At 37.3% G+C, this 17,138-nt stretch overlaps 2 protein-coding genes across 2 annotated transcripts; both read left to right on the top strand.

Annotated features, from left to right (window-relative positions):
• Positions 1 to 1,244: 1,244 nt before the first annotated feature.
• Cbr-dgk-2 lies at positions 1,245 to 11,317 on the top strand (the record flags this gene model as incomplete). Its single annotated transcript, XM_045239610.1, has 12 exons — positions 1,245 to 1,377; positions 1,951 to 2,066; positions 3,402 to 3,488; positions 3,535 to 3,626; positions 8,785 to 8,917; positions 8,964 to 9,251; positions 9,346 to 9,435; positions 9,489 to 9,563; positions 9,662 to 9,789; positions 10,751 to 10,922; positions 10,968 to 11,152; positions 11,203 to 11,317. 12 exons carry the CDS (start codon positions 1,245 to 1,247, stop codon positions 11,315 to 11,317), a joined length of 1,614 nt encoding a protein of 537 aa, XP_045095426.1.
• Positions 11,318 to 14,040: 2,723 nt separating this feature from the next.
• On the top strand, positions 14,041 to 15,340 carry CBG27690 (the record flags this gene model as incomplete). Its single annotated transcript, XM_045239609.1, has 3 exons — positions 14,041 to 14,189; positions 14,833 to 14,926; positions 15,275 to 15,340. The coding sequence occupies 3 exons, from the start codon at positions 14,041 to 14,043 to the stop codon at positions 15,338 to 15,340; spliced, it is 309 nt and encodes a 102-aa protein (XP_045099530.1).
• Positions 15,341 to 17,138: the final 1,798 nt, after the last annotated feature.

Below are 17,138 nucleotides of genomic sequence, written 5' to 3'. Positions count from 1 at the left end.
ATCTTGTTGGATCAGCAGAACAGACACAGTTTGTGAATGACGTTAGTGGCAGATGAGCACGGAGAGACAAAGTTTTCAAAAGGCACTGACTTGGCTTTCGTTGCCATCTGGAGGATGACCCCGTCTTAAGAAATATGAGACCAGATTTTTTTTTCACATACACAGAAAAAGAGAAAAAACTTCTATCAACTAATGAACAGGGACAATGGCAAGGGAGAAGCAAGAATTAATGGAATCACAACACCTCGAAAGTTTCTGGGTCAACGAAACAGAAAAACAAAATAATTCAAAGTTTAAACAAGGAAAAATGTTTAGATTACTAAAAGAAATCGAATTTTAGATTACTTCAAAGAAGCACAAAAAAAACCAAACCAGTGGTTATTTTTTTGTATTTCATTGACTCGTCTGATGACTCTATATTTGCTCAACGTACGGATTTTTATTTGATGTGAAATTTTTTGTTTAATCTTTTTGCCCAATACATTTTACACTGTTCCGAAAGTTTCCCGATGACGTTAGATGTCCTTGACAACACACCCAGAGAACGGTTCAATATTGTGTCTTCCGATTTTTTTTGCGATTCTTCTTTTTCTTCAACAATTCATCTATTTATGTCCCATAATATTATTATTTTTAATACAAGCTGTCCTTGTGCTTGCACTATACAACTCATGTTCTCTCTCTCTCTCTCTCACCCACATTTTGCGCTTTCTCTCTCTCTCTCCCTCTTTTCTCTTTTTCTAATATTCTCTTCAATTCTATTGGTTTTCTCTCTATCTCTTGTTTTCGGTTGTCAGCTTGCTTCAAGCCACGTGGGAATGTTGTATTAGCTCAACCCATTTCTTTCAATTCTTACAGTTTTTTTATTGCGAAATATATCATCTAAATTCAATTTCAGGTTGTAAACCCAACGCTCATCCTCCTAATTTGGTATTCAAAAACGTGGCCGCAACGCATTGAGGTCTTGCGCGACGCGGCTATTTCTCTTTTCTTTTCATTCGTTTTCCTTCACGGAATATATATAAAAAAAAAGAGAGCGAGTAGTGCGAGGAAGGCTGGGTGATGGCAAATAGAAACACGAAAACTAGTCACCCAAAAAGCTATGCCATTACAACAGACGCACCGAGAAATGAAGAGTCGCTCTGAGAAGAACTTCATCTAAAGGACATTTTTTCAACACAAATCATCTTCTTCGTTTTTTTTCTCAATCAAAATTCACCGCCTTCAAAATATATCAAAAAACAATGGAAATGGACGTGTATGATGAGTTGTTAGCCGCAGCGCTGTTCATCATTTTTTCAACCTTTATGCTATGGGTATTTCGAAAACTATGGGCAGTTCGGAAGAGGAAAACTATCAACGACACATCTTCGAAAAGTGAGTTTTTAAATTTAAAAAATTGAGAAAAAAATGTCAAAAAACCGGACAAACGGCTGAAAAATTATGCTCATTAGGAAAAAAATTGAATTCAAACTGAAAAAAGCAACCAAGGAATTAGACGTCCTGGCAAAAATGCATAAAACTAATCTCGGGTAGCCGTACCTCATATACCAGATTAGTAAATCTCTCTCGAAAATGTTAAAAAAGTATTTTCTATGGCATCTAAAGCCCTATAGAAATATGTTCTTTTCGATTCCTTTTTAATAGAAAATGACTTTGGTGCATTTTTTGTTCCGTATTGAAAAATGGTAGGGAGTAGGAAGCTAGTCTATCTATAAACAGTACAAGCCATCCATTAATTTGATTATTGCTACGTATTTCTCCCAAATTTCGACAAAAACAATGCCTTCCGGTCTCTTAGAAACACTAATATGTTCTCGTTGTAACAAAAAAATAAGCGAGAAAAAAACAGCAGTACCTAACATCTGTGATCGCCGAGAGAGAAAAGAAATCAAAGAAGAAAACTACTTATCAGTGATCGGAAACCAACTAACGAACTTCTCATTGTAGGCGGACACTACTGGAGCCCTATCGAACATGAAGAGCAACACAACTACTGTTCCGGATGTAAAGAGCATATCGTATCGGGTTACGAATGTGATAACTGTCTTCTTAAAGTGGATAATGTAAGTTTTTACTATTAAAACGGGACAAATGAAAACGAAAAATGAGAGAAAAATCAGAAAATTAATGAATAAGGAAGAGAATGAACGAAAATAGCCCATAGACTGTCGATGAGAGCGACTGAATGACTCATAAAGACCTGGAAGATTCTCTCGGGGGTCAATCTCCCGCCACGTAGATCAACGTGGTTAGAGAGAAGAGACGCAGGAACTACGTGTGTGCGCGCTCGGCCTACGATGGTCCATTCTCTTCTGTTTACCTGTATTATGAAGGGTCATTAGGACGATCGATAATATTTGGGGCCCAACACTGTTCTCTATGAAACCAACTAGTGAGAAAAACATCGACAGAGAGATAACGTTATGCCGGCGACATGAGATAGATAACAATTAGGAATAAATATTTGAACATTTATAAGGAAAGCAATATTATTAAGTTGAAAAAGAATGAATAGGAGCAGACGAGCAGTAGCTGTTTATGAAACGATAGTTTACAAACGGGAAACTGATATTGATACTAGGAGTTTGTTTTCAATAATGCATACAAAACTTCCGCAGATGACTTCTCAATGTGGGGCTTCGTATTTCATGAGAATCTTAAATTTGCAAGACAACTTTGAAGCTTGGGAGGAGGTTTATTCGAAAGTTTAAAAAAACAATTTTCGAGATAGTATCTGAAATATGACATTTCATGTAGTTCTAAGCATAACAGAACACATTTTATGTTCTGAAATGTCCTAGAAATTGAGTGAATCGTCTTCAAATAGTGCTATTTTGCACTGAAAACGCGATATTTGGTACTGAAACTGATATAACACGGCTCAGAAACCGGTTTCTACCTATCAAAAACGAGCTACTGTGAATCCAGTAATATAATAAAAACTATCTAACTGTATACTTTGACCAAATTTATCTCGGCTCCTGTGATAAGTTTCGAAAAATTTTCAACTGAAGAAAACTATTTTTTGGTGTGTGACAAACTATTTGTTTGTTGACTACTATTTTGTATCACTAACAAGAAACTTGAGAAGCTGTCACCAAGTTAATGGGTTTTTTATCACGGGTTTTTAAAGATTTTCCCGCATTAGTATTTCTCCTTCTCGATTTCTCAGTGTTTGAGCACAAAGAAACTGTTTTTGTGATAATGTGCGCTAGTATTCGGTTTCAATGTTCAAACGTTTCGGAAATTTCTGACAATTGGAATTAGAAGAACCCCTTTTTATTGTTTTTGAACATAAATCGTTGACATTAAAATTTTCAAAAATAATCTGTCGTTGTCTTACACTATAATTTATTATTTTTCTCAACTCGCCATCATTATCATTTTTCAATTTTCAGATAAACTGCCTCCGTTCGGTGTCTACAAAAATTCATTGCAAAGTCAATCAGACGCTATGTCGAAAAGAAACCTTTGACCATCATTGGGTAGGTTTATCAGCTTATCATGAGAAAATACAAACTACTCATTCAGATTTGCGGAAACATTGGTGCGGATCTCTTCTGTGAAGTTTGCGAAGAACTATGCGGCGGTGGTGTTGGTCTTCAAGATTTTCGATGTTCTTGGTGAGTTCTTTCTTTTTTTTCAATGTTTGATTTCCGTTGTGACCTGAAACGCTATAAATGGCACATATTGATTGTAATGATAAGTGAAAGTCGTAACCTCGAGTATTTCTTTTTATCTTTCCCCGGTTATTTCATTTATGATGTCGCACATCCGTGATCGTTTGAAGATTTTTTATATCGAATTTTATAGAATTCACGTTTAAATTCTATAGTTCCAACCCCTAGAGAATGATTCTCAATTTCTTTTTTCTGCAAGTTGTTGCATAAAACTTGAGTGTTGCTTATCTCTTCAACCGGGAGTTTGTATCAATACAATGTAATCCACAAATTTATTATTTCCAAATATTAAAGTGTGATTTGGTTTGTCCTCGTTGACTATGGTATGGTTTTGAAATTCTTTCGAAATATTTTTTGAATAGCTAGCTTTTTTACTAGTGTGTAGCTCCGTTTCTCACTTTTTCTGAAAGGGTCACGCGAATCTATATTATTTTTCAAGCTTTTTGAAAACGTACATCCTGACACCGAGAGCAACACGCGCGTTTAAGATTTTTGATATAAATTTCGAAGCATCCTATTTCTGAATATTTGTTCCACTCTTCAAATTAGCTTCTTCTAGAAAATCATCAAATCGGAAATGAGGAGCTAATGCAAGCTGAAATTTGCAGAACCAGGCTCGGTACAAAAATCTGTTTCATTTTCTGATATCACTTTCTTAACAGGATGATTTGATGATATTTACATCATTTTGAATTTTAGTGAAGCCATAAGCTTGTTTTATCCGTCTGGAAATATCATTGAAATTTTCGTGTCTACTCCGATCTCTGATTGTTCAACTTTTGTAAGCTTTTCGTCTCCATTCTTACCTTCTCTCTCCCCTGAAAAAAAGTTAAAACTGCGAGCAAAAGTGCGCAAACAAATCGAACAGTTCTTTTCTCTATTTTCCAAGGCTTTTCCTTTTTCTTCTCACCCTACCCTAACCCACCCAAACCAACAGTTTTGCCTTTTCAAAATGAAATCATTCTCTGCCTTTCCTCAAAAAACTTTTTTCGAACATTTTCCCCGTTAAAAACCAGGAAATTGCGTTTTTCTAGAGTGCAGGGAAGTGCTGAAACATTCCAGAGCTCTTTTTCTTTCTTTTCAGCCCCTCCCCAAAAACAATTCCCTCTCCTCCGTTGGTATTCATTTCCTGTAGAGCTAGCGGATTTTGTATCCGCCCTCAATCTCTCTTTTTTTATTTTTGAGACTTTTATTTGACAATAACAACAGCTAAAATTTTATGAAGAGGTGACTAAGAATTGCGTTGATGAGTACCCAAGAGAGTTTATAGGATTTATTTTGCTGAAAATTTGGATTTTAAGAATTTTAGAAATTCCAGTCGCTGTCTGAGAATTAGTCGCGTCATAAATCAGTGCTTCTTGATTTTTAACTAGATTAGAGGAGCTACCAACTTGTTAACGAACCATATGGCATGGACGTTTTTGTTCCCTTTAAATCTATTTTAGGCTCTTCCCCCCCCCCCCCCCCCCCCACACGTCATTTTTTGAATCGTATATTCACATATCATGCAAAGATGATGTCACGGAAATATTACTGTATCAGGTAGATTAAGTCATTTTGTGTGGGTGCGATTCAACGTAACCTCATTTTTGAGGGATGTCACTGAGCGATTAATGATGCCAATCTAGGCGTCATCACAGAAAAAATAGTCATGTTCAATAACGCTTTTCTCTTGATTTTAGATTTCCAATCATTTATAGCAGGTTTCTGGAATTAAGAGGGATCAGCTTGCATTCTTAGCCGCCCATTCGCGCCGTCAATCTCTTTTAAGTCGTAATTTTCTTGTTCCGCATTTTAAACTGTTTTTTTTCTATATAGATTCTTCCGGATCTTTCTTTCTTCTATTTTTTTTTCTATTTTTTGTAACTAGATGGCAGGAAACAATATTGTGGGCAAGACTCTAAATATTTATACTATAAATTATGGTTCTGAAGGATGTGTAGGTATACAAATTCTTCGTGATCCTTGATTTCTTGTTTTTCGCCGAATTGATGTTCTCCTTGAAACATATAGAATATGCGTTCCGAGAACTCACGAATACTAAATTTTAATCGGGCAGCCTATAGGCGGTTTAAACCGAATAATGAAAAAAATCGCCCCTGACATTTTTATTGAGCCACAGTAGCGATAGTTCAGACCACCAGTGCTAGACTGATCACACAAAAAGGGCTGGAAGATGAATAGGAAAGTAGGTTCTTTTTCAATTCAGTCAGGTGTTCTTTTGTTATGAGGATAGCTCGATGGTGGCATAGAGTTTTAATAAAGTAAGAGGTTTATGAGATCAGCAGCTGTGTGTTCAATGCAGTTTAGTGCGGCTAACAAGCCTACCGTAACCTTTGATATCGTTTTACCAGACTTTTTTAAAGCTAAAAAATCCTGACAATATTGAGTTCGTTGAATGGATCTCCTATTCTGATAGTACAAAACGTAGTACTTTTTACTGTCTTAATAATAGAAGCAATCCCAAATCATCAACTTTAAGCTCAATTATCTCAATTTCTGTTAAAGATATAAAAAATTTGTCAACTGATAAAATATTGATCATATTTTGATTATTAATTTTTCTGTCAACAATGTATTAATATCTTGCAGAAAAATCGAGATAATTGAGCTCAAAGTTGACAGTTTGGGCAGGCTTCTATTGAAGGAGACACGGTAGTCTTTTCAAATTTCGTGAAGTCCAGAGGCAACTTCCGGTAGTTGGTTAATCTGTTTTTCGTGGGAAAGATGTTACATGTGAATAAAATTTCTAAACCAGTTAGTTCAATTTTTATGAGCAATAAATTCTGAAACCCAGAAAGAGTGATTCGAAAAAGTTTGATTTTTTCAATATTTATGTATAGTAAAGTTTATTGTATTTTTCAAACCCACGTTCCCAACAAAGATTTTTATCTAAATGCGTAGGGAAATTTAAATTAGAAATTGAAAACGAAACGTCCAATGTATCAGAAATGGTAGATCTGCTGGGAAGGTTAGCTAATCAAAAATGTCTATAACAAGATGTCTAGACTAGTGGGCAGAGTTGTCCATATCTGGAATTCAGACTGGACGACTAAATTGGCTTTAACCGAGTCTGCGGAAAACCATAAAAAATTTTCCGCCCTATTCTCACTTTAATCAATCATTCGTAACCACATCCAGTTAGTTTACTTTAGAGGTTCTTTTAATCCCACTTAAAGCTGACAACATTCAGATTGGCAGAATGAAATACCCAGTTTGCGGAATTCGAATTGCTTAGAATCTTGGTATCTCTTGTTGGTTACTATAGTCATACATCCACTTTGAGATTCAAAGTTGAAAGCTCAACGTGCAGTATGGTGATCACTCGTTGCCTTTACTTATTTTTTCGCTCTTTGTTCTCCTCCCTCACAAGCAATCGACAGGGAATCAACCTTCCGAAAATCAAAAAACTAACAAAACCTTTCCCTTCGCCCATTGATCTGCACTTATTATCAACCGCTAGTTCCACTACATGTTTTGCTTGCCGCTTAGCCACATGACACCTATCGCGTTGAGTCAGGAGGGTGAGAGCCGCAAGGAAGATATCTCCGAAACGCCGCCCAAATCGAAAAAAAGTAGAAAAAAAACATTTGCGATCAATCCTATCATCCTCGAATCATTTGGAGGCTATCCGCTGGGCTATCCTTCGGATGGCGCAACGGTTGCGCAGTCGGCTGGACAGGGACAAACTACCTTCGGGTCGGTATGTCTATCCTTTCGCATGTCCGTCTTCTTCTCTCTTACGATCCATCCGGTTTATCGTGTCCTGTGTGTATGGTATGTTTGCGACCACCACCACCGACACTCTGATTCTCTGCGCATGGCCCTTCCTTACGGCACTATTTCATTCCTTCTTCAACAACCGCATTTGATCGTACGATGCTTTTCTGGCAGTTTCCTTCTTTTGTGAGGAATCAGAAGAATAGAGGTTTTTTCTTATTTTCCTCATTCTTCGACACAATTCCAAAAAGAGTGAAAACGAAATAGTAAACGGGGCCTTATTTCAGAACCTTCTCTTCTTTTTTTCCCCTACTAGTTATCAAATCAGTTTTGAATGTGTGTGTGTTTGTCAAACGAACTTTTGTTGTCCTTGTTGTCCATTCTGTCTTGTTTCCCCTCGTTTGAACTTCCCTGCCCCCCTCAAACCATTGCTGATTATAATCATCACATGGCGGCGTGTTCTCTTTTTTTCTTCTTTTCGAAACCAACTAGTATGGCCTGAGGTGAAACATACAGATTAGCTATAATCGTTTACTCCCGTTGGTGTCTATTTTCCGATATGCCGCGTTTACCGGACATTGCAAATAATACATTCAACTGTCCCTTCTGCCATCTTTCTCATTGGAATTGATCACACCGTCGAAACGTGTCGCTATGAATAGACTGTAGGCCCTGCGAATTACACAAAAAATTCTTTAAGGATTAGTGACGTCAAATAGACGACGACTAATTGTTTGTTTGTGTGGTTCACACAGTTTGAAGAAGATACTTCTTCTTCAAAATCAACCGGCCACTTCAAAAAAGTCATTGATCTTATAAACCTCCCAAACCGATTGAATACAGTCAATGAGCCTTTGCAGAATAGATGCAAACTATACTTTCATTTTGACGAACGGTCTCATGAATCACCTATGCAGTCACATGCCTGTTCCGTTTTGTTGACTGTATCGATTCTTTAGTCTTCAGAGTGTGACTGACTCCAGGGACTATACAACTAAATTTGATACTCCTCCGAAATTCCGCTTATGGATACATTTTTGTCATTGTTATCAAAACAAGTCCATCGTTTTGTTGTGTAGAATTGTAGGGGCCTGTCTGGAACCCCGTCCTCCGGTATATAGATTTCTGACCCACTAGCTACATTTGGGTTCAATATTGAAGTTGGTCTCTTGGCCTCACAAAATTAGGAACCAGGTTCCTCCCTTCTCATCAAGATAACAATCTCTATCTTTGTAGCCGATCAAGAAAAAATCACTTAGAAATAACTTATTTTTGTCCATTTCACTCCCAACAGAATCGCTCTTCTCAATTTCGAATTTCTAAATGTTTTTACTTTAAAAATTACACGTTTCTTACCAAACAAACTGTACGCTTTTTGAAGGTGTTGGCGTGTTGTGCACACTAAGTGTAAACCTAAATTCACACTTCACTGCGATTTCGGACGCTTGGCACGGACAATCATCCCACCCTACTGTGTGACTACGAGGAAGCCAGGAAATCGAAATCAAAGAATGGTAAAAACAATAAATTAGATGGTTTTTGAATGAACCTTTTTTCCAGGCTGTCATAGACACCATCGAAGTTCCAACCGAGATCGCCAACTGGCGTCCAATCATGGTCATTGTCAACCCGAAGAGTGGATCTGGAGCCGGAAAGCAACTGCTGCGCAACTTTAGAGCTCATCTCCACCCAGCTCAAGTTTGTGATGTCCTCAAGTCCAATATAGCTGCCTCTCTTCGCTGGATCGACGACCATCCAGAAGTCGAAGTACGCATTTTGATTGCTGGAGGAGACGGAACGATCTGCTCGGCCCTAGATCAAATCGACACACTCAGCCGACGAATTCCGGTTGGTAGTCCCCCTCCCCCCATTAATAGGTTTTCCTCTTTGAAATCCACATTTCTAAAACCGCTTCGTTCCGATTAAATCTAATATCGTTTAGGTAGCCGTTTTACCTCTCGGCACTGGTAACGATCTTTCCCGATGGTTGAAATGGGGCAAAAAATGCGGCGGCGACATCGACGTCATCAAGGTACGTGGTCGTCCGGAATCAGATAATTACATATAGACCTGTTTTTTTTCTAGCTGATGGAAGACATACAAGAAGCGGAGGTTACATTCGTCGACCGCTGGACAATCGACGCGGAAAGCCAGAAAAAAGTGAGTAGATGAGGGTACATAGATTGAGAGTCCGGGAACAATTTTTTGGGGGACATAGTTGTGAGAGTACGAGAAAAACTAGTGTGCCATAATTCTAGCTTGGAGTACGATTGCAGTCGAACAAAAAGCTGTCGATGACCAACTACGTGTCGGTTGGAGTCGATGCATGCGTCACCCTTGGAATGCAGAACACCAGAGAGTCGATTCCAAGAGCCATGAGCAGCAGGTAAAGTGTAATGAAAATTTGAAGGGAGGAGAGGGACGAAGGAACTTTTTGTAATTTTTTCTAATGTCTTTGATAGAAAAAGAAAAAAAGGTTGACAGATGGGGCCTCAAAAAGTATAGAATGAAACGCACGTTCCGGATTATTTAGAAAAAACTGCGTTAAAACAGTTAGACATAAGTCATGGAAAAATCTAGAGCAACTTTTCAATTAAGCTTGAGCATTGGCAGTTGGGGTAGTGGAAGAGTTTCAGTGAGACATTCTGAGTTAAAATTGGGAGGGGTTAATCAAACCTAATAAACGTCAAGTATAGTAGAGGTCATTAAAATGTAGAAAAACAAAATTCTCAAATAAAATTTCAGAGAATGTGAAGCAGACCTAGGTTCAAAACTTTGCATTCACAGAATTTGAAACATTTCTATTTTAACTATTTTCTGATACCCGAAAGAGTTTTTTCATGCTTTCAGTACCAAAACGGGCCGAAAATCTGGAAATGCAAAGTTTCCAGTCTAGGTCTGTTTTACATTTTTCACAATTTTCATAGTCATTGGAAACTTGAGAGCCGAGCTCCAGACATCTCTCTTAATGACTGGCACTGTCAATACGTCTTAATGACTGGAACTTGAAGTTTATTCGGTTTGATTAATCCCTCCCTCTTTGTTTCAAAGTAAGTTATCGACCCCCTTTTAAAATATCCAATAAAAATTTATCAACTTTGTTCAAAAGTTGCTCTAGACTTTTTCATGTTCTTGACCGGTACTGTAGATATTTTGAAAAATTTTTTTTTTAAAACTACATAGTGTTTTACATTGTTACTGGCATATAGGAACCAGAATGTTTGGCGTGCTACGTTATTTTATGTTGTAATTAGGATTTTTCGAAATTCCCTTCTTGGTGATAGAATGAGAGTTCAACAGTAATTAGGACAGAACCAGAAATTAAAACTGACTGCTGTACTTTTCAGACTACTCAACAAGTTCCTTTTCTTCACTTTCGGAACCAAAGATGTCTTCGAGCGCGTCTGCAAGGGGTTGAACGAGCGTATCGAGCTTTACTTGGATGATGTTCACGTCAACCTTCCAGACATTGAGGGGCTCATCTTCCTCAATATCCCATATTGGGGAGCCGGTGTAAAGGTAGAAAAAATGTACCACTCTTGACTCTTATCATTAGAATTTCAGCCATGGGCTACTTACAACGACAGCCACCGCCAGGACTGCGACGACGAGACCATTGAGGTGTTTGCCGTGACCTCATCTTTCCACATTGCTCAAATGCAAATTGGATTGGCCAGCCCATTGTGTATCGGACAAGCCAAGCACGCCAAGCTGGTGTTCAAGGGAAATCACTCGTTCCCAATGCAATCGTAAGTGAACAGCGAAAATCTTGTATGCTTACTTAATTGACCATATACAGAGACGGAGAGGCATGGGTCAACTCAGCCGGAACCGTGGAGATCTCACACAAGTGCAAGACTGCGATGTTGAGAAAGGCGGAGAAGCAGAGAAGCGGATGTGGAATGTTCTTCTAAGAATCCGTTCATCTTGCTTGCTTTTACTTTGTGTTTTTCTTTCTTTTTTTGTTCTATTCCGCCATGTAAATTGCAGTTCTTCGCCTTCATTTTCCTAATTCCCAACACACAAAACCCACTATTCGAAGATCTCTTTACATATTTAGTACGTTCGAGTATTCGACCGTTTTGTATTCGGAGTAACTGTTCTTCTGGTTGTCTGTCCTTTATTCATATTTTTTCTTTTGACACGAACCCCCTCCTTTTTTCCATATTCCCCCTCTTCCCCTCCACCCACTCGCCTTTTTCCACAAAATTCTATAATTCCAGAATTTTAGACGTAGCACGCATATGCATATACACTAAACCCTTGTATATCTTTTTTGTTGATTGATTTTCAAACGGTGTCCCCTTTTTTTTTCATTTTTCCATTTTTCTATTCTGCTTTTTTAATGCCAAAAAAACATTATTTTGTGTCGGAGTAAAAAAAGAAGATATATACAAGATGACAGAATGATACGAAGAACAAATTTTCTGAAAAGAGAGAGAAAAAGCAAAGAAGACGAAGAAGAAGAAGAAGAACATTATCGGAATTCGAACTTGAATTATTCAGCTTCCTCCTTCTTCCTTTTTCTCCAGCAGAAAAAAAGATTTCAGCTTCCGATATGATATATGCATCATGCTACTTCCTTTCCCCCCTCATTTTCTTTCGGGTCTCGCCACGAACAAACACTGTTAACCCCCAACCCATTTTTCATTGCTTTAAAAGGATTGCACCTATACAATCTTCTCATTTTCCGCGTCCGCCTATTTACTTCGCGCTCTCACTCACTCGTTTCACAGGACGTCTGGGTAATACGGAACTCCCCAATGAAAAACGCGCGATTGCAATACACACCAGTGTGTCAGGAACATTTGAGCGTTTTTCGCAGTAGTAGTTCTGTCTGAGAGACCGCCAGTTCTTCATCGCCATGGCTTTTTTTCGGGCTTCTTCTTCTTTATGACCAGGATCCAACCATGTTTTTTTCTAACTACAAGAAGTCTCCAGAAAAGACAATTTCAAAAGAAATTGACCTTTAATCAGATTCGCGGGATATCGAAAAAAGAAAAAATAACCATGGTTTGAATTTTAATGATAAATGCAAGTTTTCGAGGTTTTCAAATTCGTTTTTCAAAGAATTTATAATTGTAAAGTTTTCTTTTAAAAACTAATTTTTATCTACAGCAATATGAGAGCTTCCTGCACAAATTGACTTTACTTCCTCATTTTTCTGATTATCTGAGGATAGAATGTGATTTGATTTTGAACCGACGTGACAAGTTTTTCTGTTATTGTGTACTCTCTCAAAATTTAGTTTTGACACTTTTGAGTAATTAGATCGTTTGTTTGAATCAATAAAAACTCTTCACTTCTGACTAAAAATGTTGTTAGACACATATTTTGTATGAAGTTTTCACACTTCCTCACAGAAATTTTCTCACTTTCGACAAAACTCTTTTTCGAAATTGCAACCGAAATATTTGCAAAGGTTCTATTCCGAAATTCTAATTATCCGAAATTTTTTGAAATAGTAATATTCTGAAGTTCCGAAATACCGATATTTTGAAACTCGAAATTTTCGACATTTCGTAAAATTTCCAAAATGCCATTTCAAAATACCCTGACACTTCTGACTAACTCAACATGTTGCCGGACACATATTTCTGTATGAAGCGCTTCATCACAACAATTTTCAGTACGAGTCTTCTCAAAAACAAGCCGCATACCCATATTAGCAATTACCTTATATTCAATGCTTTCATTTTCCCCAAACGCCGCCGGAAACCAATTTCGTTTTTGGGCTCACTCGTACACACACACAAACACCAGAAGGTGGTACCAAAGGTACCCCTCATTTCAGGTAACTGCTAATTAAAAATTGCTCTAGTTCTCTGCTCTCTGATGCCCCTTGATATATCTGCTGAATTCTCATTCCCGGAGGTTTTCTTCAAAATCAATCATTGTGGTCTAGAAATTTCGATTTCCCTAAACCAACCCGCTCCGTTATATCTTTCTGATGGACATTTAAAAAACACATTTTTTCACTGCCTTTATTTTTTTTTTCATCAAACTCACAAAACCTTAGATTAGCCGACAGATTGTAGACACGCAGAATGCAAATTTCCGGACCTCTTTCCGCTTTTATAAATGATTTTATGTATGTGTTTCTAATCATATTGGGGTGTGACAAAGACCTCTCTCGAACACATTCAACCGGTTGCTGCTTCGTCAAGTATTCACTCACCCACTCGCATAAGCCGTTCTCATCCCTCTCAGTTCTTTGTAGCCAGCTCTTACTAGTCATCGTTTTTGTATGTTGGTAGTTTTTTGAATCCAAAATTGCAAACAGTACATTTGATTTCTCCAGCGTTCATTTTAAAACAGGTGAACCCGACGGCCTCATTAATTTTTTCTCTTGGTCAATTTGAATTAAAAGTTACGAGGGTTATATGGCAAAAGTGCATATTTGCTCGACCTACTCTCTTTCTCTCCGATTCTTTTTCGTACTCTGATTTTATCGTTGTGAACGTTCAGTTTTTTTTTACCTGTGTGTTTGACGTCTGTCCTGTCACTCAAGTGCTCATTCCCTTCTAGAGCCACTTTCAACCCACATTGAAATTCAAAGTTTAACTTTGCCTTCCAAATCCTAAACTTGATTTGTTCCAACCAATGCTACAAATTTACAGAAGCTTGGGAATTATCGATGACTGCTATGACGTCGTCATTGGTTTGTTCTGGCGTTCAGCAGTTTGAGAACAAACCAAAAGGTTGTGATTTGTGTGAGGTGTGCTTCAAGCCCGTAAATCTGGATAACATTGATGTTCATTTGGCAGCTGGATGTGGAATGGAAATGTAAGTGTTCTAGCGAATTTTTATTGGGTGTTTCTGATTTTATGCCAGATTCTCGGAACTCGGATTGACCTTTTCAAGCTATTTTTGAAGCTATTTTTCCTTTTCAAGCTATTTTTGTTTCGAAATATCGGAATCTTCCGATTTTCAAATTTTAGAAAATCCTATCACAAAATCGCGAAAAACTGGTGTAGCTCTTAATCCAAGAAAAATTCATAAATATTCAAATCAAAACTGTACTCCTAAAACGCTCGGTTTTTGAAATTTTCGAAATTCTGATTTCTGTTCCTAACATCCATGCATATTATCAAAAATAATTTTATAGTTTGAATATTTTTGACACCTCTCAAGAGAACACGGTATTGCAGAAAGGAACCTGATATTTGGCTTTAATATCTCTTAAATTTGACTCCGACCCCGGTTCGGAAGCGTCGCGTGTCCACTTATTGCTTATTAGCTGAATATTCAACAACGCTTTAGACGCTTCAATTTTCGAAAAATAGTTCAGAAATTAAAAAAAAACTGAATTTTGCGGAGAGGAAGTGTAATCAAGCGAACTTTCTCCAAGTGCTCATTCGCGATGCTGGGAAATATTGGCCGATTCAATAAGTATTCCGTGAATGATCAATAAATCATAGTATTCCAGTCAGAAACGGTACAATCTTCCAAGAAGCAAGCCGAGAAAGCGAGTGAAAAAGGTTCAAGCTGGAGAAGCCAAGTTCAAGGTTCCAAAAAAGAAAGTGAGTTGATGAGCCAACGGAGCTTCGCTTATTTATGGCATAAGCGATAAATTAGAGCAGAAGAAATAAACTTATCGAAACACCTGTGATAGAAGACCCTTCTAACTGTCAACTTCAAGCCTGTTTTTATGGCTTCCTGTAATAGATATCCAAATGCAGTCAACTGACAAAAAGTTCATCATACATGATATTTTGTCCATTGAACGTTTTTACATATATCTTACAAAAACAGGGATAAAATGGTTAAAATTGATGATTACGAAACCCTTCTAAATATTACACGTTTTTGGATAATTCAAATTTTTTGGACCTTAAAATATTATAATCAGGGAAACTTATACTTTACAGACAAACACTCCGCCAAAATCCAAAATAGACATGAAGAAGGAAACAACTTCAACCCATAACCAGTGATGCCAATCATACTTGTCAGTTCCATGACGCTTCCGCAGTATTTTGATGACAATTTCAGTTTTAACAAACACGTGCAATTTTTTAATACTCGAACAATCTCTGACCACGGTTTCCTGCCTCGATAAAGTTTCCTATGTAGTCTGAAAAATAAATGATGCAATCTAAAATATTGGACTTTGCGGGCAAGGTGTTTTTCATGGAAAGCAATCTCTCTCATTTCCTATAGTGATCAAGTGGATGGAAAACGGAACGATGGATAATTAGATTCAGAGCGTTAATCGGAAATTGAAGGATTTCGATGTGGCTTCCGTTGAAACGTTTGTTGGTTAGTACGACTAATCTTGTGGAAAAGGACATTCGCCTCTGTGAAGTGTGGTTTAATCGCTTGATCCAATTGGGTTTTACCCGCTCGACGATCTGTGGTAGTTTTAGAATTGTTGAGAAAATTTATCTAAATCTATAGAATGTCAAATAACAATCGTCAAGATTCTCCTAAGTTGCTTCTAGCCAAAACTCGAACCTGATATTTACCGTCTTTTCTCTGAAAGTCGGCTACCTGTACTTGTATTTGGGCTCAAAGTTCTCAGATTCTGCTAGAGATGTGAAAAATATGCCCATTGAAACATTGCATGATGTTATATCACAAATAGTTTGATTTTTAACATATTTTCCGTTACCAAACTATCAGGGTTCTGCAAAAGTAATGCGGGCACCGTTTAAACTGATTCTATCTACATACAGCGTAGTTTGTCAAGTAAGCCACTAATTTTTTGCCTACGCTCTGGCTGAAAGTAGAGGATCATTCTGAAAAATATTCAACTGATTGATGTTCTCTTGCTTACATTTTGCAATCAGATACAGTTTAATCAAACGCGCATTACTATTGCACCGCCCTAATAATAGAGCTTCAAGTGCAAGTACAAGCCTCCGTATTTTCGCAGATATCAGGATACTCCTACACTTCCCCATTGTTCTGAGTTATCTTAGTTTTGCTCATCAGTATCCAAAAACAGAAAATTAGTAAACCAATGATGATATAATGTTGAACAATTTATAAGCTGAGAATTTCTTAATATTTCTTATCTTAACCAACATAATTGAACGCAAAGTGCAAGCACCATTTATTTGTCGTATTCTCTCTAATTGTCACACCTTATAATTACAATTTAGTTCAATTATCTCGGTTCTTTTGAAAGATTTCGAAAATCTGCCAATTTTTTAATATTTCTTAGGAAATCCGGAACAATTGAGATCAATCTGCTCATTCCCGGGATTAAAAAGTGTCATCGCTTCTTCTTTGTCCTGTCTGCCTGATTTGTTTCTCTTTTTTTGAATGATTTGAACAATTTCTATTTTAAAATTTAAATTTTCAGAAATCTTTTTTAGCCACAAGCTACTACGCAATACGACGTTTAATAGATTTAAATCCCTCTCTTGTGCGATTCTCAAAAAATTTTGAAAAAAAAACTTTTTTTTTTGAAATTTGGTTCCTTCTTCCCTCCTTCAGATGAAAAAGTTCCTCATTCAGTCATCTTTTCTATACTCAGTCTGTTTTTTTTAACTTGTGAAGTTCAAGCCAATATTTTTCGAACTGTCGCTTTTTTCAACCATTTCTCTATGTTGAGTGAAAAACAGGAAATCTCCCGAGGCCCCTTTTTTCAGGGCAGCCAAAGTGCTGAACTTTATTTTCCTCAATTTGTGTGTTTCGATAAAACGTCCACTGCAAGTTTTGAATATTTATCTCTTTTTGATCCTTTTGTTAACCAAGTTTTCTATTTATGTTCTGTCAGCGCCAGAT

Source organism: Caenorhabditis briggsae (genome assembly GCF_000004555.2).
Source record: "Caenorhabditis briggsae complete genome, chrX, whole genome shotgun sequence".
In the NCBI taxonomy this organism is placed as follows: Eukaryota; Metazoa; Nematoda; class Chromadorea; order Rhabditida; family Rhabditidae; genus Caenorhabditis; species Caenorhabditis briggsae.
Note: the sequence above shows the minus strand (reverse complement) of the source record. Positions and strands in the feature narration are given on the sequence as shown.